The sequence below is a fragment of the Pelmatolapia mariae genome, linkage group LG3_W (assembly GCF_036321145.2).
Source record: "Pelmatolapia mariae isolate MD_Pm_ZW linkage group LG3_W, Pm_UMD_F_2, whole genome shotgun sequence".
In the NCBI taxonomy this organism is placed as follows: Eukaryota; Metazoa; Chordata; class Actinopteri; order Cichliformes; family Cichlidae; genus Pelmatolapia; species Pelmatolapia mariae.
The window spans coordinates 45,798,163-45,822,592 of record NC_086229.1 but is presented as its reverse complement, the minus strand read 5'-3'; the positions used below and the strand labels follow the sequence as shown (position 1 = coordinate 45,822,592).

The 24,430-nt window shown below is 39.7% G+C and overlaps 1 protein-coding gene and 1 long non-coding RNA gene across 2 annotated transcripts; one reads left to right on the top strand and one right to left on the bottom strand.

The window, feature by feature from the left end:
• Window positions 1-6,374: 6,374 nt before the first annotated feature.
• LOC134623125 (GTPase IMAP family member 9-like) lies at window positions 6,375-7,406 on the bottom strand. The gene is made up of 2 exons (XM_063468334.2): window positions 7,370-7,406; window positions 6,375-7,264 (listed from the first exon to the last, which is right to left on the bottom strand). Exons 1-2 carry the CDS (start codon window positions 7,404-7,406, stop codon window positions 6,375-6,377), a joined length of 927 nt encoding a protein of 308 aa, XP_063324404.2.
• A 3,378-nt stretch (window positions 7,407-10,784) lies between these two features.
• LOC134624502 (uncharacterized) lies at window positions 10,785-14,642 on the top strand. Its single transcript, XR_010093574.1, has 4 exons — window positions 10,785-10,919; window positions 12,687-12,797; window positions 13,399-13,677; window positions 14,197-14,642. It is a non-coding gene; the product is annotated as an uncharacterized LOC134624502 (long non-coding RNA).
• Window positions 14,643-24,430: the final 9,788 nt, after the last annotated feature.

The following is a 24,430-nucleotide window of genomic DNA, read 5'->3' as shown; positions in this document are numbered from 1 at the left end:
CATTGTTTCCTTCCGTCTTGGCATTTACCTCGTGAAGAGCCAGCAGATGTTTGCCCTGGCAGCGGCTGCAGGGTTTCTTTAGCGTGCACTGAGCAGCTAAATGAGTTCGGGCACAGCGCCAGCATCGTTTATTGACCTGTATCCAGTCCTTTACTTCCTCTTTGGAGAGCTTGGCTACATCATCACATTGGCTAAAATAGTGTTCTGTGCTCTCACAGTAGGCACAGTAGGCTTTGCTCTTGACCTTCCCTCTAGCTCGACTCTCCTTCGCTGGTGGAAAGGTGTGTTCTGATGGCCCCTTTAGGTTATGTAGGACTGTCATGGTTTGTCGGCCTGGACGGGCCTCAGCCTTTACACTGGTCCTTTCTCTACTGCTTCTTACGCCTGCTTGGCCGTCAAATCCTTGACACCAGGACTCCTGACGAAGCCATACAGATAGGTCGTACAGAGTGTAGGTGCTCCCGGGCTGCTTGAACTGGTGTCGACGAAAATCAGCTCTCTGTTCGGCAGGGAGCTTACTTATTAGTCGGGCAACGTGGGACCCACAGTTCAACTCCACTTCTCCTTCCAGTCCTAATGTTTGTAACAGCCCAACTAGTGACTGCACCTGAAGGGAGAACCTTTGGAAGGCTACTGTGTCACCTCGCCTTATTTCAGGACCATCTAGGACACTTGCTATCTTTCTCAAGGCGAGCTGATGAGGTTGTCCAAATTTATCGTGGAGGGCTGCCATGGTGTCAGTATAAGGCTTGGGTGAGTTCAGGTAAGCATCGGTGATAAGTCGAGCTTCATCTAGTTTGAGGTGGTCCACAAGTATCTGATACTTGAAGAGCTCAGTAGCATTAGGAGGGAGTAGGTTCTCTAAAGCCATGCGGAGCCTAGCAAACTCAGAGGGATCAGAGTGAATGAACCTTGGAATGGTTGGTTTGGGCCCCCTGTACACTAGCTCAGCTGAAAGAGGAGCAGATGGGTTATTGCAGTGCCCACTGGTTACTCCAGTGACCGGAGAGGGGGGACTGGCTGGAACAGGCTTGGTTGGGAGCAAACCTGTCTTACTTGGTGCCCAGCAGGGGGGTGGCACAGAGTTTTGTGGAGGGGCATGAAATGTGTTTCCATCCTTAACCACAGGGTCCTGATATGGGGTGCAGCGATGGCGTGGCAGCGAAGGCTCACCAGCAAAGTATGCTGTGTGAGGTAGAGGGTGGTACTGTACACCATCATCGGAGAATTGTTCGTCAGCCTTCATTTGGGAGAATCCTGTGTGCAACTCTTCCACCGGTTCAGGCCATGGTGGTGGGTCGGGCCACACCTCCTCATCCTCCCCCTGTGGCATTGTCTCAGGGGTGGTGTATACCTCTCCTAAACCGCGCTTGGGGGGCTGACTGGTGCTATACTGTGAGGCAGTCAGCTGAGCCATATCCTTCCTCAGCAGGTGAGCTACTTCAATCAGCTCTCTGAGGTCACTCTTTGCCTCCTTCAGTTCTCTGAGGCCCTCCTGTAAAACTTGCTGTGATTGGAGTAGCTTCTCTCTTTCGGCCTGCAAGGCTCTGAATTCTGGATGAAATGGGTGTATCGAAGACCCTGGCCAATCGGAAGGTGCAAATTCAGGTGAGAGGCTCCTATTAAAGTCCACATCTTGTTCACTTCTTCCCAGTGGAGGGGGTGTATTGTAATAGGCCCCATCCCTGTTGCTGTAGAGGGGTGGCGTATGACTATACTGAGACTGAACTCTCCCGCTTCTTGTGTGGGGCTGTGGGGTGTCCCACTGCAGCATTTCCCTAAAGGGGTGGCCTGTATAGTTAACATCAAAGTCCTCAAACCGGCTTGGTCGACGTGTGTGGCGTTTAGGCCTTACATCAGGACATATCGCTCCATCTGGCTCCATCTTGATAACTGCAATCCGGCTCGAAGGACCAATGTTGAGGAGTACTTGGTGAGGGCTAGTTCTTTTAGGTTCAGCAGCTAACAAGATGGTGTATCGGTCAGGATACAGGAAGGAGGACAAGAGGCTTCCACTTTGCTGGATTGTCACCGCCAGCTGTTTTATTGCCACTTAGATGCTCAGTGTTGCCAGCAGTCTGTAGTAACAAACAAATTGCCATGAGTATATAAATATATACAGCAACAGCTTCACTAAGATAAACATAAAGTATTATATGAAATAAACCAACACATCCATCTGAATATACACATAACATAACATATATGACTTGAACTACGCCAATCTTACATCTCTTGCTCCAAACACAGAAAGGACACAGTTAAACACAGTGAGAATGTCATACATAGCTGAAACATCCACTCTAACTGTGAACATAAGGACTTTGGCGCCATCGTGTGGCCGAATAAAATTACTACATAATGGCGGCGGCCAGCGGCACATGCCTCTAGTCACGAGATGAAAACTCGCTGCTATAACGCGGTAGAACGTAACTAAAGCCGCGGCAAACATCAGGATCAGAAAATAAACATATTTAAGGAAACTTGCAGTCACGAACTTAACACTCGGAGCAACGAAGGATGGCAACCAGGAACACAGCTTACAAGGTAAACAGAACTATCACGGAAACAATTTCCCCTTCTCGAGTAGCAGCGCACTACCCCAAACTTCTGCCTACGTCATTTCCTACGGCTCCACCCCACATAATATTGCAGAACATAGACATAAAATCCCAGAGCCTTTTATGCAGATGGTGAGGAACAACGCCGGAGGCTGTTACACAAATGAGGTGCTACTAGAAGTGGAGAGGATAATGCAACAAGAGGAAGAGAGTATTAGATCATTATCAAGAGAGATGTCACAGGAAGAAATCAGAGAGGAGGCAGAGAACAGATTCTACAATATTCAAAAGATGGCTGCTGGTGTTACCACAGGGATGTTGTTGGGAGCACTGCTTGGTGTGCCGGGAATGATTCCAAACGTTGTTAAAATACTGAAGAATACCAGCAAGTGCCGTAGTGACAGGAGTGGCAACACAGGGAGAACTTCACAACAACTGGTGTTAAATTGGATACAGTTGCACGGCTTGCTGCTACTGCAGGAGCGATAGGTGGAGGTTGCATAGGATATCGTGAAGCTGATGAAGCAGATTCAATAAAGGAGGCAGTTATGAACACAGCTGAGGCTCTTGGTGTACTAGCTGTAGAAGCAGGAAGAACTCTCACAAACACTGAAACAGAACGTCTTAATCATTTAGAAAAAGTTGAAAACATTTCAAGACACATGTAATGCACTAAATTCTTTATCATCATTTTATTACCATTTTAAAGTGTCACATTTGAAGGCAAGTATTGCTTGATTGCTTGTGAATTCTATTTGTTTGTTTGTGGTAAATTTGCTGTGATAATCCTTAATAATACATATGTAATAATTCATACTGCTGGCCGTGGGTTTAAATTGGTTTCATTTTTCAGTACCTGTGTACAATAAATATTAAAATTACAGCCCTTCATCCTGACATCCTTTTGTCTTCCATTATTCCTGTTTTCTCCCCCAGTGTGACTTCTGTTTGTATCCATGGACTTTGTTTTCTGTTGCTGACAAAATTAAGTTTTGCTTTTGGTTTAATTCTGTCCCTGGAGTCATCAGTACATTAAAACATTAATACAGTAGCTCTCAGATACTGGAGTACCTGGAGAGAACCTTGGGAGAACACGCAAACTCCACTAAGAAAGGCCCCGGCCAAGCGGTCAAATTAAACTCAGGACCTTCTTGCTGTGAGGCTGCGAAATTGGATTTGGATTACGAACCATATTGCAACCAATGTTCTTATATAATAGAATTAATATTATATTTTAACATTGCATTTTCAATCACCGGTTAGTGGCCAGTTACGTTATTTGGTGCTAGTATAAACATAGCTGCCATCTGAGCATCCCTCCATCGATCACCTGTTTCTGTGCGCATCCGGATCAAACTGGGATTTCTGATCACCTGACCTTCCCAGCTGTCACAGGTAGGAGTCACGTGTCCCTGTTATCCTAATTTGCCATATTTTTGTTGACTGATGCTCCTCATGTCTTTGTATAGATCACCTGCGGTCGGATCATTTCGTCCGCAGGTGATCTCTCCATCGATTGCTGGTATGTGTTTATTTTGTGTCATACGTTTAATTATTTGACCTGGTAGTAAACAGTATTTATAGATTGGAGCTACAGAAGCCTCCTATTGGCCACTTTGTTTGAGAATCGGGCAGCACTTTTTGATCAGTATGTAACTTTGATTTGTCAAGATTGTTATTATTATTTTTTTTCTTTTTAGCTGTTAATACTAATTTTACTTTGCATTACAGGAAGTCTGGGTCTGGGTAGGCAGCTGATAGCTTACAGCGGGACCACTACTGCTTCTCTGGGCTACGTTACAGAAGCGCTGCTTTGACTTTCCCTTCTTTCGTTCAGGTTTCCTTCTGCCCATTTCAGTAACTGGATGGACAGTAATTTACTTTACTTTTTTGCTGTTGACTTCATCAACAGTAGAAACAGCACAATACTATGTTAATGCCCAACATTAACATTAGCCCTAAAAAAATAACACAGACTAAAAACATATTGTTGTTGCTGGAAAAAGTGGAGTTGGAACGAGTGCAGGAGGAAACACAATCATAGGAAAAGAAAATCGATATTATCAGCTCTTTATTTGTGACAAAAAAAGGAAAGTAAAATGAGACCTTAACACTTTTACAGTAAATCTGAAAATTGGGCAATGAAATCTTGAATGTTGTTATCTTGTTTGTCTTCCTCTCAACATTTGTTCTTTTCCTAACCTTGTTCCTTCACCTTGATGAAAATGTCATGTGTGGACATGTGGACAGGCTTTTGAAACACAGCAAAAATAAACTGGCACATGTCAATATTTGGAAAAGAAAATCTTGTTGAATGCACACAGCATGAGCAATGTGTTCACCATTTGTAATATATGGTTTCAGATCCACTTTAGAATCTACAAAAACAGAGTCACTGAGATAATAACACAATCAAACCAAATAAACTGAAATTATTGTATTTATTCAGTACTGGAAATATTTTTTTCATAATGTACCTTAAAATTTAAATAACAACACAGCATTTGAACATAAAAGGTCACTTGCTACAGTGCACGCACATTAAACCAATTCATTTCATTATTTTTTACCTGGCAGTGGCAGCAACTCTATAACGTAAATGGACTATAAATAAGAAAAAAAAAGAAAGACAAAGTATGCAAAGTATACAAAATAATAAGAAATTTACACAAACTTGACTGAAGTCATGTACAAAGGTTATTCTGTGCAAAGTTACTGTTAATTTATGTGTAACACACTGAAAACCAGTATTATACAAAGAGTTACAGAGAGTCTCTGGTCCGACTGATCTTTATTACCATATAAAGGAAACACTTTCACAACACTGGAAGATCATCTGCAATTTAAATGTATTTATTGTAATCTTTCTAGAAAATAATAAACAAAAATGTCCTCCTCCAGGTGGCACCATTTGACCATAAAGTTTTGGTGAACAGCATTTCTTGTTGTTATGGTTACTCCTCCCCAACAGGTTAAACAGATTTCTCTTTTTCCTCACCTCTGCACAGGTTTTCAGTTGATTCACCTCAGACTTATCTATCACTGAGTAAGTGAAGGATCAAGGTTGAAGTTCTTTGTGTTGGCTGAAAACTGAAATAGCTATTAGCGACCTGCAGGAGAGATACTATCTGTATGAAACTTGGACAATATTCTAATTACACCATATGACCTCATCTAAAATTTGAGGACTTCTTGCACACTAAAGAACGAGCAAACCCACTACTCCAAAATGCAATGCATGTACAAGACATGAGAGAAGAGAACAGTTTAAGTCTTACTTTAAACCGCAGGTAGCGTTCACTGCAGGACTGCGGCTTGACCTAGACTGGAGGATGCTAAAGCCTTGTTGATGTCAGAGGTCAGAGGTGAAAGGCCAGACTGCGTGTTGTACCTACAGTTTTGTGGCTGGGGCAGGAGGACACAGTCTTGACTTCTCATCCTCAAGTCCTCGTTTGTTTCAGGCACAGCTTGGTTTATCGCTGAAATCCTTATATTCAGTTTAGGTTTGAACGAAACTTTTTACTCACCAATAATTTATCTTTTGATAAATTCTAATATTAAATTGTGCTTTATTGGAAGAGTTGAATTCCCACTAACACAACGATACAAAAATGCATTTGAAGCAGTTCAAACAGTATAATAACATTTATATTATTAATTATAACAATAACATGTTATTTAGTAGTCTTGTTCATTACTTTTCAAATCACTTGCATGACACAAATCTACAATTTAGTCTTGTAAAATAAAATAAACAAACAGAACTTAGTTGATGTAAAAAGCTTTGTTCCTTCTTTTTCTCTCTCTGTGACATCAGTGCGTGTGTTTTACGTTACCACTGCTGCATTGTGATGCGATGTGGTCACACTTTTTTAAATAAAGCAGTGCCCCAAGGATCACAGCTACACCTACCAGGACTTTAACAGATTTTTTGGTTGTGTATTTTGTCAAAAGTCTGTAGACTCTTTGGAGAGAAGTTGATAATGATGATGGTTTACTGCGCTCTTCTTGTTGTCTCTGCCAGTCTTTCAGCATCTCAGTGGTGTAGCCGCCTCCTTCATTTTCCATCAGCATGTTCTCTATTGTGTTGACCAGCTGTGTCACCTGGCACTGGTTGTTCCTGTACTCGTCCTGCTGGTTTGTCCAGTACTTATTATCTACAACGTGGCACCGACCACCACACTTGTCTACCAAATCTTTCAGAGGTTTGTTATTTGTGATGAACTCCTCGATGCTCATTCTGTCAGGTAACTGGTCACCATCTGTGAAGACAACTGTAGAATATTTAAATACCTCTGCAGAAAAACACTCCTGCAGTTTCCTGATGACAGCCGTCTCCTGCTCTGTGAATTTCTCCACTCTGAGCACAATAATGAAAGCATGAGGACCAGGAAAACACTTTGTGACACACCTTTGTATCTCATGCTTCAGCTCCTGCTCTGAAAATCCTGGGCTAAAAAAACCAGGAGTGTCAATCAAAGTCAGGTTTCTTCCATCGACAGATCCAGACTTTGCTTCACAAACATTTGCTTGTGAGTCAGAAAAATTTAGAACTTTGAACTCTTTCCTTCCTAAAATAGTGTTAGCGAGGCTGCTCTTCCCAGCTCCAGTTTTCCCCAGCAGGATGATCCTCGTTGTGTTTGGAACTAGAAGAAAAAAAAAGATTACAATTACAATTTTTAATAATTTTTCTGACTGTAGGCCTAATTGTGGTGTTTGTATTTCTTATTATTAATGGATATATGTTCAAATAATTCAGTGCTGTCATAATCTCTTTTATTGGTTTTTGATTCCTGTTTTTAGCCAACACGTTCTCACTCCCAACTCGTCAAATGTGTGACGCATGGTCAGGCTCCCTCTGCTTCAATTATGGACGCGCAGGGTACCCCCCTCGCGTCGAGAATTGACGTGCAGGGTCCTCCTATTGAAAACTATGCTGCTCCCTAATCGTTGTTTATTGACGACAAGAGATTTCCGCGGAAGAGCCTGTTGTTCGTATATTTATATATTTCCGAAATCACATTGTAGTGACGTGTACTGAACACAATATATTATATAATGTAAACAACTACCTGAGAAACAGCAGATACAGCAGATACATTAATTATAGGCTATTACTTTTGTATCGTTTATTGCATTTATGGAGGGAGAGGTGTATGCTGGGTAATGGCACAGCTAGACTGGGTGACTTTATTCACCCGCTTCGGATGTTATCAGTCCATACAATGGGCGTTATTAGCAGAAATCAGTCCCATAGATGTGGGCCATCCACCTGCTAGATTGTTCAGAAGGTTGTTATCATCCATCCAGATGGAGGATCACTGACAGGAGCGTGGAAGACTCCAGAATCCACTCTGGCTGGAATCCGGTGGATACAGCAGTGTTACAGGTAAGACCATTTAAACGGACAGCATTTATAGAATGACTAATAAAAGTCAGCGAGTGTCAATAATGTTAATGTGGTTATGTTAGTAATACAGCGAGTGCTAATATAACAGCTTTAAGATGCATTTGTAGATATTATTACGTGTTTTACCGTCTTTATGGTGCTAGCTTAAAGTTACGGTGTAAACGTTAGCTTATATTGTAGTAAAGCTGTTACTGTTTAAACGATGTTGGGACAGAAATATTAGCTTCTGTCATGACTGATGAAGTTACTAGTTAATAAAGTTTCCAGCAAAGTGATTAATCGCAGCCACAGATTGACAGTAAATATCCAGATTAGCTTCAATGCATCTGTAATAAATATGTGCAAGTTTCAGTGCTTCGTTTAAACTGTATGATACTTATACTGACCCAGGGTCAGTATAAAATACAATCCTAGCTGTGTGAACAAAGCCTGGCTTCTTTAATCCTGCATGACAAACCTCAGGATGCAGGTTATTATTACTCTTTCCTGCTGGCACACCTGTCACACCTGAGAGTCAGCTAGAAACTTACAGTGACGTGGAAAATCATGCAAAGACGGACAGACTCTGTAATACTGTAAATGATCAGTGACTCAGGTTAACACTAAACTTTAAACAGTACCTCTGTGTCTGTGTGTGCTGAACATCTGGAATCAGATTGAGTCAGGCTGCATCAGCTGAATCTGTTATTTGTAAATATCAATATTTTTTATTCAGGTGTGGGGATAATATGTAAGACTGCAGTGAAGCGATGTACCAGATTAATCCCTGGCCAAAGGTATCGTACTTAAATCAGACTGATCCAGCCACATCAGCCTTTTGTGAGGTCTGTTTAAAGTAGACTAAAAATGAATTCCAGGTTCCTGAGAGGTGGACTGAGAGCACAGAAACACATGTTCATACATACAGCTGCAGCAAGCTTACATTAATTTTAAATAGACTTGTTACTCTGACGTCTGTCTCTCTGTTAGTCCTCTGACAGACTGGTACCTGTCCAGGTGTGCTCTACCTGTGACTACTGGGACAGGCTCTGGCTCCTGTAATAGAAATTTTCTATTATTCTCATTTAAAGTATTTAAGTGCTTATGCATATGCTTAGTTGTGACACTGTTATAGACTGTTCAGTGAAAGTTTCTAAAACTAGATGAACTTACTTCAGCATCAGCAGTTTGAGAAAACAACTCCCTTTACAGCTGCTGATTAGGCCAAGGGCACAAAACAGCGTAACCATTGATCCGTTAGGTTTCATAGCGAGGCGCGTGAAGTGTGGTATGATCAGTTTGTAACTTCCTCCCTCTTCCTTGGAATGCATAAAGATGTAGGAGCACGACTTCTGTGGCAGAGCTGACATGATTGTGAACTGTGATGTTTGATGTGTGTTGGCTCTCCTGCGCGCAGTAATAAATAGCTTGATCACAGCTCTTTCTGTGTTGCAGACTTTATTTACAAACTTCTACGATACCCCCCACCCTCCCACTGTGAACCTGAATTGAATATTCAGAAGAAAATGAATGGATAGACTGACATTTGTTTAAATACTTCTAGAAATCTGAGCTGTTGGTGTGGTAATAATATTAGAGCTGGCAATCTTTCTTACTGAATCTCTACTGTGAGTCATGTTACCTGAGATTAATTATATGTTTACCTGACAGCCTGGACAAATGCGCTGTGTGAAGGATGTAAATCAAATCAGATCTTAACTGCTTACATTTAAGGAGCCTGGTCATATTTAATTGTAATATGAACCAATGATTTTTTTGATTGCTGATTCTAAGAGAGTCTTTGTGGAAATCCTGTTTGGCTTTTTGTCATTTTAATTCTCTTTTCCATTTTCCAGAACAGTTCTCCACAGTCACTGTCCACATGGGTCAGTGGGACCAAGCAGCACTCTGCTAATGTGGGACTCTGATCAGCAACATCCAGCAAGACCCAGGCAGCGTTTTCTATCTCCCAGCTGGAGTTTTCTGTTTGTGACTGGAGAGTCAGATTTTTGTTGAAGCTGGAGGAACAGCCTCACACTTGCAGAGGTAAGTCAGTTTGTAGAGATCCCTCCCACCCTGGCTTTTATGTGCTAGATTTCTTATCTGAAACAGTAATATTTCAGTGACTGCTGCTTATACCACAGGTTAAAAGACGCTACTGATCCCTGTTGGGAGAATCATCACCTCTGCCAGCAAAGAAGCCTGGTGGATATTTGTTTACAGTCTGATAATGGTACATCATGCTCTGCATCTTCAAAGTTTGTCTCTTGATTATTATTCATACACAGTAATGTAGTTATATCTAGTATAACTGGACCAACCTGGTGCTCTTCATTTATGGAGGCTGTTGAGTCTGAATGTTGGATGTTGTGTATCTATGGAAGAAATATAGTGTCATCAGAATCCAACTATTTTTAGACATTGAATTTATAACACTGAATTTTTATCCTCCAAATTTCCCTGCAAAAAATATTCACCTGCAAAAATTCGCCTGCAAAAAATTCACCTGCAAAAATTCACCTGCAAAAAATTCAACTGCAAAAATTCACCTGCAAAAAATTCACCTGCAAAAATTCACCTGCAAAAATTCAACTGCAAAAATTCACCTGCAAAAGTGATGACCTTAAATGACCCAAGCCAGAGCAATCAGCACTAGATCGAGTCGAGCGGCTCTCAGCCAATTAAATTACGCTGTTTGATCACATGACATCGTTAGCCAGCAGTGTCTTCTGAAAAGAGAGCTGTTTAGAGGTGAGTGATTAAGTTTTTCTCCTAAATAGAGATCATTACAGAACGCCTAGTCCTACTTAAAATACCATTCATTTTTATTTTATTTTATCATCTACTCGAACTGAGGAAAACGTTTGACTAACTCAAAGAAAAGTTCCGCGCCTCCCCTGCCTGTCTGCAGAGGCAGTTTTGAATTCAGGAGCGGCATGATGGCAGCGGCAAACCCTGGCGGTTCTCCGGTAAGTATATTATGTTTTATCTTCAAGTTTGTCTTTTGAAACGTTAATTTTATTTAAATCCGTTGGTCACGTATAAGGTACACAGACGGGGTCTTTGCTCAACTCGTCTGATGCGTGTCTCACTAAGCGCTACATGCTAGCATCCTGCTAACCGAGCTAACCTTTACATGCTGTGCTCTACAAAATAGGATACTCGGTACAAAACCATAATCCGCAGATATTGATAGATAGACGAACACTGCAAATATAATGTGTGAAACGAGAACGGCATTGGGTTAAGGGGTAAAATACACTATGAATAAAGCCATAGAGTGAATGGCTGCCATGGTTGCAGAACGGCCTGATTTAATGACAAGAATGGGGAAGAGTGAGGAGAAGTGAACCAACCAAAGCCACAAAACACGGTCAGGCAAGGCGGGAATAGGGCAGTGATATGTCCGTCAGTATGAAGTTGGTGTGTGCTTTGGTGAACAAAAACTCGAGACCCGTAGCAGGAAGATGGGAGACTCGTGTTTCACTGGAATAGTGGTGAATTAAAACATCATTTGTTGGGGAAATTTAGGTGTAAATGCATCCATACAGGCGAGACAGAGGCAGACCAGGCAGTGAAGAAAACAATGCAAACATTAGAAATATTAAAACGGAAATATGGGATTAATATAACATACAATTAGGGAAAATTAAAGGGACACAATGTAAATTATACTGTAAAGTCATTAAAACAGCATAACCTGATTAAAAGAAACATGTAATTGGGTAGGATGGTGATGATGATGATGATGATGATGATGATAATAATAATAATAATAATAATAATAATAATAATATTAAAAAAACATGTACAAGATGGGCATGTATACTTGTACCCAGAATTTAACAACTATAAAGTTGTGGCATGCCAGTACCTTACCCCATCCATTATATCCACACTTTCAGAAAAGGATATGGTCAATATCTTTACAAATACTATCTAAACTTAAACAGATAGCATAAGTTAAACGGGATATTCCCTCTGCGCTCTCCTAGAGTGAATACATCAAATTAAACAAGTAGTCTATGGCATTTAAAAGTGGTTACCTACAATTCTGAAATGATAATACTAATTCTTATTGATGATGATATTGTATTTGAAATCCTGGTGTAACACTGAACCCGACATCATAAAATGATTACCCTTGTAATGTCAGGGAGCTACAACCAAGGAGGGAAAATATTACTATCTCACCCCTTGTATCCAATTACATAACAGCACTGCTTAGTAAAGGTGTTGAATTAGCTGGGTCGCTCAGTTTGGGGAAAATTGTGGGGAGCCTGCAAGGGCCTCAACTTCTCCATTCCCACAATGTGCAACAAATGGGCACAGCTGATCTTCAAGATTGGAACATCGGCCAATTACTTCCAACTTTAACATGTTTTTGCAAAAGTATTCTTAAAATTGTCTCTTTACACAGATCATAATGATACAAGATGGCACTTGTGTAATTTCCTATAAATTCAATAAATCTAAATAATTGTTATCAACCCGGTAAATCCTGAAAAATGTTTTAACAGCTGTGTTAAATTAAACTTCATACTGACACATGCTGGAAAGTGCATTCATGAGACAATTCATGTTTTATGCCTTCTAGAGCAGTAGCAATCAAAGACTTTAAGGATTCTTTTACATTTTTTAAAAACACTCTGATTAAGGCATAAGTTGTTCTTTATCATCAGATCTAAGTTTGTTTAAAGCTTCGAATGTTTTGGGGTACTCTTCTTTGTTTTCAGGGTTCGTGGCAACCACGGATGGGAAAATGTGGAGGTTGCACGGCTGATGTTTACTGTTCGTGGCACAGGAAGAGGCAGTTTCATTTCAGGAATGAGTGTGCACAATCAAAGGTTTGTTCTCATAAAATACTGTCAACCTCAAATGTTTCTGACATAAGATGGAAGGTGTTGCAGCTTTATTTCCATTATTTAAAAATACATAAACATTTAAAGGGTATAGCTTTATGAAAAAAGTTTTATAGTAATATGTCTTTAGAGAACAGTGCCCTATCCAGCAGGATATATTGTCTGATATGTGTCAGGTGTTTTTTGTTTTGTTTTGTTTTTTGTTGTTGTTGTTGTTTCTTTCAATTTCCATTATTTACCCCTCAAGGAAGAAAATATTGGACAGGTCCTACAAACCCCAAAGAGCCTTCAGGACTCTGCCCTATTTTTAGTTATTCACACACCTTTTCCAGTCTGTTACTTCCTTCCAAGAATGTTCATTCTGTGTTAATGGTCTGGTTGTCATCTCATGTATTGCCACTGATCATCACAACCCTTTTGACACCTTTTAAGTGATATGCCTGGGTCCTTCCTACATGCCCTGATAATGTATTATTACTGTTGTCATGCACACATTTCATGTAGGGTTAGAAACAAGCAGGGAATTTCTCATACACACCAAAGAAAGGCCATACCTAATTTAAATATTTTTTATATATTATTTCAGAATAGAGCGACTGTGGAGAGACCTCTGGGTGGCCGTTACATGCATTTACTACGATGTTCTTCACAACCCTGAGGAAGAAGGCCTTCTTGACATTTCAAATGCTGCACACCTCTTTTGCTGCCATTACATCTTTCTTCCTCGACTAGAGGATAATTTTAATACATTTTGCAGTGGATGGGACAACCATCCACTGCGAACAGAAAACAACATGAGTCCCCCAACCAGCTGTGGGAGTTGGGTCACAGATATTACCCTGTTCCTGTTCCAGAAAACACACAGGTAAAGGTGCACATTTTTAGTACTCATTGATTCTCTTACAGAGAATGTGATGATTTTATGGATAATTAAAGTCAGCCATAAATCCACAAACACAACAAGCTGAAAGTCAGTGATGCTGCTCGGTTTGCAGTCCTGAATATGACGGCACAAGCAGGATTCACTGCACTGTTAATGTTAGCTATGTTATATTGCTGCCTCTGTTTGGTGGTGTCGAGCCAAACGGACTTTAACGTGTGTTTGAACGAGCTGACGGTTCACTCGTTAAGCTGAAAGAAAGATGCTTTAATCACAGGAGTCACACATGTGTCCACTGGACCATCTGGAACTCTTCTTGTTTAGCACTCGTAATAACACAAACACTAAATCCTCCTCCTCTTGTGCTGTTTTGTAGCAGTGTATACACCTGAGACTGTCACCTGTCTGTCTGTCCTGCACTCTCTCTCTGTTTCTTTCTCTCTGATTGTGTAATAAAAGTATGAACATGTATTTATAAGTTACACTTGTGTTTGAATCCTGCAGCTTATCACACATTTGATTTCCATGTGTGACAACTGCAAGTGTCCAGAGTGAGGACAGACTGAGGGACCCACTGCTGCACATCATCTGTGAGGCTTTGCACCCCTGATGATCCACCAGGACAAACTCAGCAGTGTGTGAGGAAGAGGAGGAGGAAGAGCCAGCAGCAGCTGACAGATGGAGAGAATAGACAGACTGTTCCCTGGTTGTGAAGGACTGCTAGAAAAGTTTAAAATAACTAATTGTCTGTCCTGAATCAGTCTTATTAGGTAATGTTCAAATAATGTTATCATTCCAGTGTTTTCAGTGTGGGAGAAAGTACTCAGGGCCTTCAAGTTACACACTATGAAAGGCAGCAACAAGTTTAATATTCAGAAACCTAAAGTATGTATCAGCAGCAGAATGGAGCTAAAAATAAATGTTTGTTTCAGTTCTATGAAGCTTTGAGTATTTTGGATTAGTAATACTGCTGTGTTTGTTGCATCATATTGCTGTAATTGTTTATATGCTTTATATACTCAGAGGTAAGTTGATCTATAGTGTTACATCATATTCTATAAGGATGTTATGTGTTTGTATACTTTCTGCCCAGTTTGACCCATTTAGCGGAAGTCAGCCTGTTTAAGGCTCTGATATCTATTCTGTATGACTTAAAGCAGTTATGACATGGTCTGATTTTCTCACCCAATAAAGGAATATTTCATATATCAGTCTACTCTTCATTCTATCAGCAACAGTTATCACAGCTCGTACATTTTCTTTTTACACATATATGTGAGCATTGAGCCAAATTTAGTAATGCCAACATATCAAACGAACAACATTTGTCTCTTATATATAATACATATACACTGTCAAACATATTTGTCTTTGAGTGAAGATTTAAGGTGATAGGACTTATAAATAACTGGAACTTGAATCTTTACTGAAGCTCAGTGTTAGACACAGAGTTCACTCACATGAATTTCACTCACATGTGCTGTACCAGTGTACCTGCACATGTGATGTGACAATAGAAGTGATTTGATTTGAGAGTTCAAACTCACTGCTGTAATAACTTATAATGATTAATATAATAACTATAATATTGGCCATATCATATTTACACTGACTTTAGTCTCATGAACAACATTGGCTAATTGTTATTTACTAGCTAATCTTAAATGACTGTTCAGTACAGAAATGAAGGCCAACAGTCATGTTTTACAGTCCTGCGGTCTCAGCCTCAGATACTTATTAAATCACACAAAGCTCGTGTAGAAACAAACACACGAACAAAATATGTTCTCCTTCATTTCTGTCAAACAAAGCTGTATGAAACGTTTCCAGCGGTTGGTGTTATGGTTGCTAGGCAACCTGGGCAGCGCGACGGAGGCTAGACCGTCCCATTTCACGAGCCTCGCACTTCCGGCCTTAGCGGTCTTTGAGTACGCGGCCCTTGAGGATCGTTGAGGCTGCGTACTTTAAGGCTGCAGACCCTGAATTGGGATACAGCCCCTGAATTGGGATACAGCCTTAATCCCTCACCTCTAAACAGCTATCTTCTAGGAGACACACTGCTGGCTAACGATGTCATGTGATCAAACAGCGTAATTTAATTGGCTGAGAGCCGCTCGACTCGATCTAGTGCTGATTGCTCTGGCTTGGGTCATTTAAGGTCATCACTTTTGCAGGTGAATTTTTGCAGTTGAATTTTTGCAGGTGAATTTTTGCAGGTGAATTTTTTGCAGGTGAATTTTTGCAGGTGAATTTTTTGCAGGTGAATTTTTGCAGTTGAATTTTTTGCAGGTGAAATTTTGCAGGTGAATTTTTGCAGGTGAATTTTTGCAGTTGAATTTTTTGCAGGTGAATTTTTGCAGTTGAATTTTTTGCAGGTGAATTTTTGCAGGTGAATTTTTGCAGGTGAATTTTTTGCAGGCGAATTTTTGCAGGTGAATATTTTTTGCAGGGCAATTTGGAGGATAAAAATTCAGTGTTATAAATTCAATGTCTAAAAATAGTTGGATTCTGATGACACTATATTTCTTCCATATGTATCTCATGTTCTCTGGGCTTTGTTGTCCTCAGTCTTTTTGCAGGATCAGAAGACAAAACCAGGATGACTGTAAATGTTTCTTCTCCAATTGGATGATGATAAGACTGTGACACGGGATGCCACCTTTAGTCTTGTGATGAAGCAAAGCTCAGGACGAAGTGTGATTAAATGGTACCCACATGTGTGCTGCTGAGAAGGATGTACAAGGGCACCTGCAGCCAAATCCAAGCCTCCTCAGGTTAGTTGTAGTTGCAGAACGCTATAGGACTGAGACAGCTGAGGCATCAAATGTTTGATTAAATGGATGAAAAAGAGAAGTTTCTTCCCTATAATTATCACTTTTTAAAATCTTTAGCAACTTCAAGTCTGTCAGCGTGCTGAGGTCACAGAAACAAGAAAAGAAGCTTGACTTCAGAGTGTTGTTTACAGTTTTCTGTTGTCATGATCTCCCCTGAAGTTTATCACTGTGAGCCAAGCAGTAAGTCCACAGTACTGTAATGATGATTCTGACTTTGGTCACGGTTGCATAATATTTTAATAATATACAATTATTTTTTGTAATTCATATTTTTTCTGTTAATCAAAAATTTACTTTGTGAAATTTGTATTTGAGAATGCAGAATGTGACAATATATTTGTTCAATATTTAATTTCTTTCAGTTGCAATTGTTAAATGAAAAAAAAATATATATATTCTAATTTAGCAAACTAATTTATCAAAAATATATATACATATATCTGTATTAGTTTTAATACATTAATTTGACACCTGTATTGAAAATACCATATTGTATTCATACAGAATCAGTTTGGTATCATTGTTTGTCTGATTGCTGAGACTAAGAGCTAGTTTAATCTGTTTAGATCTAAAGTATCCAAACTCGAGCTCTAATGTTTCTTCACCCTTGTGTGTGTGATATGTGATTTCCTACATGCTGGCAGAGCAGAGATGCAGTTTGTGCTCACAGATGGTGACGGTGTGGAGAGACGGTGGTGTTTCCTCAGAAGAACTAGCAGAGTCACAAAGGGCACCAGTCCATCTCACCACCTTGACTTGCTGACTGATGCTCGTCTGCACTGAACAGAGGAAATCAACTGACCGAGGTTTGTCCAGTGACGTGTTATGAAATGTATATTTGTTTTATGCTTACAGATATGTTTTTCTTGACAGAGGCTCTGCAGAGGTTAGACAAAGCAGAGAAAATATGTGCTTTACATTTTACTGTGATTTACTGGGATATTTGTTGCCTGGTGTTCAGCAGGAATGGAGGAATGGAATCAAAGGGAGATGTTTTTGATGTTTTTGTAATGTTGTGAGTAAATCTTCAGTATTATTTATTTGCTTGGTTATTTTAGGAGTGTTTCTGGGTGAGGGAGAGAGGAGTCATCATCCAGGCAAAGTGATGTGGATCAGTGGATACACTTGTCTCCCCTCTAAAGAAGATACTCTTAGAGAGAGACGATCCGAGTCATCCCTAAATGTTAGTGCTTTCAAATACACAAACATTTTTAAAGGACAAAAATGAACATCCAACTTTGACTGTAATACAATTAAATCTTTGCATGTGTGTTTTCAAACTCTCAGATGGGCAGGATATCAGTCTTGGACTGTCTAACCTGCCGGAGCAGCACTGAATGACCACCACACATGGGCATGTTCCTGCAACATTCAGCAGCTTTGCTTTTGGTAAGTAGAGTTACCTAACTACAGCAACTCTAAACACATGCCATCCATTTCTAACAGCCTGGTTACTTCCTGTCAGTTATTTTAGAAACCATGTGGTCACCTGACCTAACACTGTTTCTTCTTCTTCCCCTTAATGTTGAAGTGTCAAATGTCAAACAGCTGGAGAGGAAACTAAACCAGTACTGGGCTGTTTCACCAACACGTGCCAGATGCTGTTCCTTCATGGTGACATCACCAGAGACAGCCCCGCCCACCTCAGGACCTCGCCATTGATCATGATGATTATAATGACGACAGCGAGCGGAACTAAGACTGTAAAAATCCACGATCAGAATGTTTAGATGCTTTCTAATTATTAATGAATACTGAGAGCCTCTTTCTGTGTTTTGTCTGTTTTGGGTTGTTTTTTTTTTACCTCATTTGTTACTAACAAAGTTCACCAAACTCACACAGTTTACATTCTGTATGTTTCCATCTTTACCAGCCACACTCTACCTGCAATTAAGAAAATAATCCTTAGAAATCGTCGTTTTTCTCTTTTGTAATTTTGTAATTCAGTGAATATACTGTGCTGGTTCCTTTTATTGCATCACACATTGCTTTAAGTTTTTCAGTGTCCTGTTATTTTTTACTGCTGTTTGAATTCTCTGTATGTTTGACCCTGTAGACTGTTTGATGGACTGCTTGTCTTCCTGTTTGTAACCGCCGCCTGTTTTTGACTATTGATTTGGATTTCTGACTTTAACACAGCCTCTGCGTGTCCTCCCTTTGTGTCCCCTTCCTCTGTGAATGTGTTGTATGTGTCACAGATTCATTGTATTAACAGCTTTCCCACAGTGAGTTGCATCAGCATTCATTCACAGCACATTTCAAAAGGATTCAGATTAATACAGTGATCTTATAGTCAGAATTATCCTGACAGACTGCCACTGTAAATTATCTTTCATCAGGTCAATTTTAAAGTTCAGTATTTCAAAGCAGGAGTTATGAAGAATCATATTGGCATTAGGACTGTAACAATATGTACTTACAAAGTCAAAGTTTTTTAATTATGCTAGAATATTGGAAGGCAATCAACTTTTAGTGTTTTCTGCATATTAATTATACTGAAATAGAGATGGTGACCCTAACTGTACAGAAGCACTAAACAACTGACAATCTAACAGACATCATTGGCCTGAGCCGTCATGCACAGTGAGTCTGATCCTGTGCTGTGAGAGTCTGACAAGCATGTTTCTGGTCAGTTTGGAAGAAATAATATCACAATGTTGATCTTTTTTTCAATATTGCTTTTACAACATAAACTGTGATCAAAGCTACTTATGTTCACAGCATGTAATAATAGTGACAGTCCAGGGCATTGTGGTCTGTTGAGCTAGGGCAGGGGTCTGCAACCTTTAACGCCCAAAGAGCCACTTGGACCAGGTTTCCACGCAAAAGAAAACACTGGGAGCCGCAAATACTTTTTGAAATCTAAAATGAAGATAACACTGTATATATTGTTTTTTACCTTTATGCTTTGTGTGAACAACTAAAGTAAGTAAGTAAAGTTTATTTATTAAGCGCTTTTCACAGACAGGCAGTCACAAAGCGTTGTACACAAATATTAAACAATACAATCAATAGACATTATACACAATGTAAAAGATCAAATGTAAATAATGTAAAGAATATAAAATACGTAGATCAACAAAAGGCTTGTTTGAACCGAAAAGTTTTTAACTGCTTTTTAAAAGAATCCACAGAGCAACTAAGGTGTGTTGCTTATGAAATCCATGAAGTGCTACAGAGAAAATTACATTTTATTAATGTAATTAACACATTTTGAACTCTTAAAGAAATATAACAAAAGGAAAGACACCCAGCTGAACTAAAATGATCCATGTAGCAAACAAAAACTGTTGTGAGCACTATGCCGCTAAAAAAAATAGATATTTGCAAAATTCTGCCTAAATATCTATTTTACCTTGTTAATGTGTGTGGCGGGGCGTGGTCTGCAGTGCCGCTGCGTGGGAGTCGGACGCACCTGAGCGGCACCCGCAATCGCGCCTCGCCGCCTTAAAGTCTGTGCTCTCTCTGCTGTTGTGTTGTCGGCTGTGAGCTGAAAAGCTACAGCCGGCTGTATGCGTACAGCAACCGTGTGTGAAAAGTGGTCAAAGAGATGCTGAAAAACATGTTCATGCAAACATCGTCGGGTCTGCCGTGATGTGTTTACAATGAGACTTCTGCTCCCGAACCTCTGCGCACAGCGTCTGCAAATCGGGGCTTTCATCGTTACGCAGGACTGTAAGCTGTCATCTGTGAGGCGTGAGCGGTGTTTGTTTTTAACATAGTTCACGGTGGCGAACAGCTGCCGACATAATGTGGATCCGAAGATAAATGCATACATGCATAAATGCATGGCGTTTCGGCGGGTACACCGGCTTCCGCGAGTGTGACGCTTATTTTGAGCGATGATAAAAATAATAAGATATCATTTTATTTTTATATTTCAAAATCACAATAATCTTCCAATTTAGAACTACAAGTTAAAAAAAAAGAACTAAACACAAATAAAATGCACTTCAGCTAAATACTTCTAATTTATTTTTCCCAAACCACGAGGAGCCGCATTATAAGGACTAAAGAGCCGCATGCGGCTCCGGAGCCGCGGGTTGCCGACCCCTGAGCTAGGGTTAGGGTTAGCAATTCAGACATATGTAATCAATCTCTTGCTGGATATAACAAACACCTAGGAATTCATATTATAATTTGATTTTCATGAAATATTCATATTCAGTATCAGTCATTTTATATTATAACCACGTATCCACCCAGGCTCATGGTGGGGCAGGGCTCTGTCCTGGGATGCTTGAGTGAAAGGTAATATACACCCTGACCAGGTATCCAGTCTGTCAGAGTTGTTTTCAATATTTGGTTCTAAAATATGAGTGAAAACAAAAATCCAACTAGGATTCTTGCATATGATGGATGAAGTCTGTCTTTGACTGTATTGTCCAGCTGATCCATCAAACCCCCAGCAGGTGAACCTTATCATGACATAACACGGTAACAATGTAAAAAATTAAACAGCAACAGTCTAAATTTAAAGTGCATTCTAAACTCCTCTTCAATAAATTATTTGGATGTGCAGTTAGTCATTCAGGACTGTAAAACATGAACTACAGAACCCAGAGTCTTCATCATTAAATCTCTGGTTGCTTCATTTTTCTATCCTATATCAGATACTTTAAAGGTTTTAGTAAAGTTGCATTCTCATGGTGAGGCAAAGTGCTTTATGTGTGTGTGCGTGTGTGTCATGAACGGCTGTAAAAGCCCTTTAATTAAAGAACAAAACGGGGTTTGAGTTGGAGTTACGGCAGACTGTCGCTACTTCTAAATGGAACGCAGCCTTCCTACGGCGGACAGCTAATAACAGGAATCGGACGCGCGGTCCACCCTAGTCCACAGCAACCACCATAGCAACAGCCCAGCATGTCTTTAAAAACATATTCTGTCTTCATAATTATCAAAAACGTGAAAGTGTTACAACTGCAGAGAGCTATGGCAGTATCTTTGAAAGCTGTTTGGATAGCTAATAATATACGATGTAACCATGGAGACAGTCAGTCACGTGAGCTAGCGGTGCATGTTTACTACAGTGAATAAGGTGATTGTGGTAAAGACATTACTTCAATATTGTTTTATATTGATATATATTCACTTTCTGTTGACCATCACCTCAGGTTCACCATTACAGTTTCAGCATATAAATGTACACTGTCTAAATATGAACACATTCAAAAAAAATCATGTCTCAGAAATAAGCACAGCTGTTCATGTTTGTCATTATAGTTTTATTTGTAAGAAAATTGTGAAATTGTGTATCTAATCAAAGAACATTTGACAAGTCTGAGTCATTCCTTTGCCCTATGAGAGCTGGAATAAATATATATCCTGACAGTTACAGCTGAAACAGTAGAGACAGGTAGAAATGGGATCAGATTAATCTTTGCTTAGTCAGATACCTCCTGTGTTCAGTCCATCATATTAAAAAACAAACAATAGCACGATCCGTGTGATTTTGCATCCATTTCCAAATTGTAGTCAAGCAGCCCAGTCTCATAAATAGGTAACAGAAATGTCTCTAATGTAGACGTGTACAGTCTAGTGTAAGCATTAAAAGACCATAAAGGAAACACTAACATTTATGTGAAACTAACTGTAATAAAAAATGAGCAGGTGCTTTACAGATTTAAAAGAAAGAATCTGAAAACAACACTTTTTTTGGTCTAAGTGGTCAAAGTAGAAAACAGAACTGATGTTCAAGAACAAACCGTAACATGCACTAACATTACACATCTCGACTGTTGTGGTGAACAGACATGTTGCTTTTAAAACCACATGCAGTATGTGACCATGACTGTTCACTGAGACCATGAACGCCACTTCGCTGAAGTCTTCTTCTTCTTCTTCTTGCCATCAAAATGGAAGCAGAAAGAGCACGAGCTGCTTTGATCTACTGAAAGGAAAAAGCAGAACATATGAGCTGAAACCATTAAGATAGAAACAATCGTTCAATGCAGTGTCTCACGTAGCTTACCCTGTTACAACTGTTGATACAAGCTAAATACAGTTAACACAGTGTCAGGGAACTCCAGTGTGGGAACTAGTGGCTTTAGGTTTATAGTCATTTAACTTTCATCCATTCATTCATTTAATTCAGGAGGAAGAAATGTCAGGTTGGTGCAGGCTGGTTACATGCATTTGGTCCCATGCTGTCTTTAACTAAATGACTTGGTTCACTTTATGGCTGGGCTGTATGTGGGGTTATATCATGTTATTTGGGCAGGAGTACCTGTCCTCTGTTAGGCTTAGAAAGTTTCTCCATAAGCAGAGCTTCTAAGTCTTTTAGCTTTTAGCACATCTGTAGCTGTGCAGGCTGACAGGTTTTTGGTGGCTCTTTTACCCCACACTGGTTGTGAGTGTGTAATGACCCCCACTAGTTCTTTTGGGTTGCAGTTAACTTGGGAGAAAGGGGTGGGTCTGCCAGGACTAGATGAATAAAAATGATCTGGGATACATAACTTTCATAATGCATGCATATATCTCTATCAATTAAACCTGGCCTGAGGGCTGCCATTTTTACATTCAGTTATTTCTCCTAGAAATGTTGGAACTAAATAATGAATGTGTTACAGTTAAACTGACACTGGTCAGTGTAAATGGCTCATTGGGACATAGAAACCTTTAAATTAAATACCATCACCTGATATCGAGTGTCAAACAATATCAAAGCTGTAAAAGCTGTTTACAGTCAGAATTTATAAAACTATGATTGTAAATAAATTCAAACAAGTGAGCTTTTCTCTTTGTGCTGAATATCAGCACTGTGACTTCTTAGACTGTAAGCTTTACTTCAGCACAACAAGTTGTAGAAGCCGTCACTCCAAATGTCTTTTGATAACAAGAAAAAAATACCTTTTCAGTCCACGGCCTGAAGTTCTTCTCCAAACATCTTCTGCCATCAGCTTTGTCTGCTGGTTTGAAGACAATAGACCACAAAAAAGATGATTTAGTCGCTTTGTCTGCATCATGCAGCTCAAATGTGTCGTGTAACGATGTTAAATAGCTGTTATTATCCCTCTGCTGTGTCAGTAGGATTGTACTGTACAGCATCTCATTGATATGTGAGGAATGCTTATGTAACACGATAACAGACGTCTGGTCTTACACCATTAAAATATAACGGGCAGGAGATATTTAGATATTTTTTATATTTATATTTATATTACATTTTATAGCTGACAGATATTACTAAATAGATAGAATTTACTAAATGGTTGATGTACATGAAAAATATGTCCATAATCACAAACGACCATGAGAGCCAGTAGAATTAATTCAACTAGACACTCAAAAGACGTCCTAAAATGCTCTTTAAGTGGTAGAACAAATGAACAAACAGTTAATCGCTTACTTGAGATGAAATCTGCTCAGCTACTTTGAAAACAGCTTCTAACTAGTTCCTCCTTTAACAGGATGACTGCTCAGGGGTAAGGCCATCATGCAGTCCAGCAACCTTTATGGTTCTGCTTTGATTCACCAGGAACTATTAGGGAAACCTTTCAGCGCCTCCTGTGAGAGACACAGGCATAAACACACAAACATTTATTAACATGTTCCACAGTCTTCCAGTTTGATTTTCTCATCCTGTGGACAACAATGTACAGAGATGCAGGTTTATTGTTAACTTTTGTAAGGTTTCTTTACTGAACATATCCAGCTGCAGCTCCACTGTGATCCTGAACTGGATAAGCACTTAAGAAAATGTGTCAATAAATGGACAAACATCAGCTTACTATATTTATCCAAACAGACGGGACCAATAATGCTTCACTGAGTTAGAGACTTTAACAGTCTCTTCTATGTAAGAATGTCTCATGCTGATGGACCTGCAAACTTGACAGCAAAGGTTTTTCAGACTACATGTAGCTGTCCTCTATGTCAGCTCACACATTTACATTCATGTCACA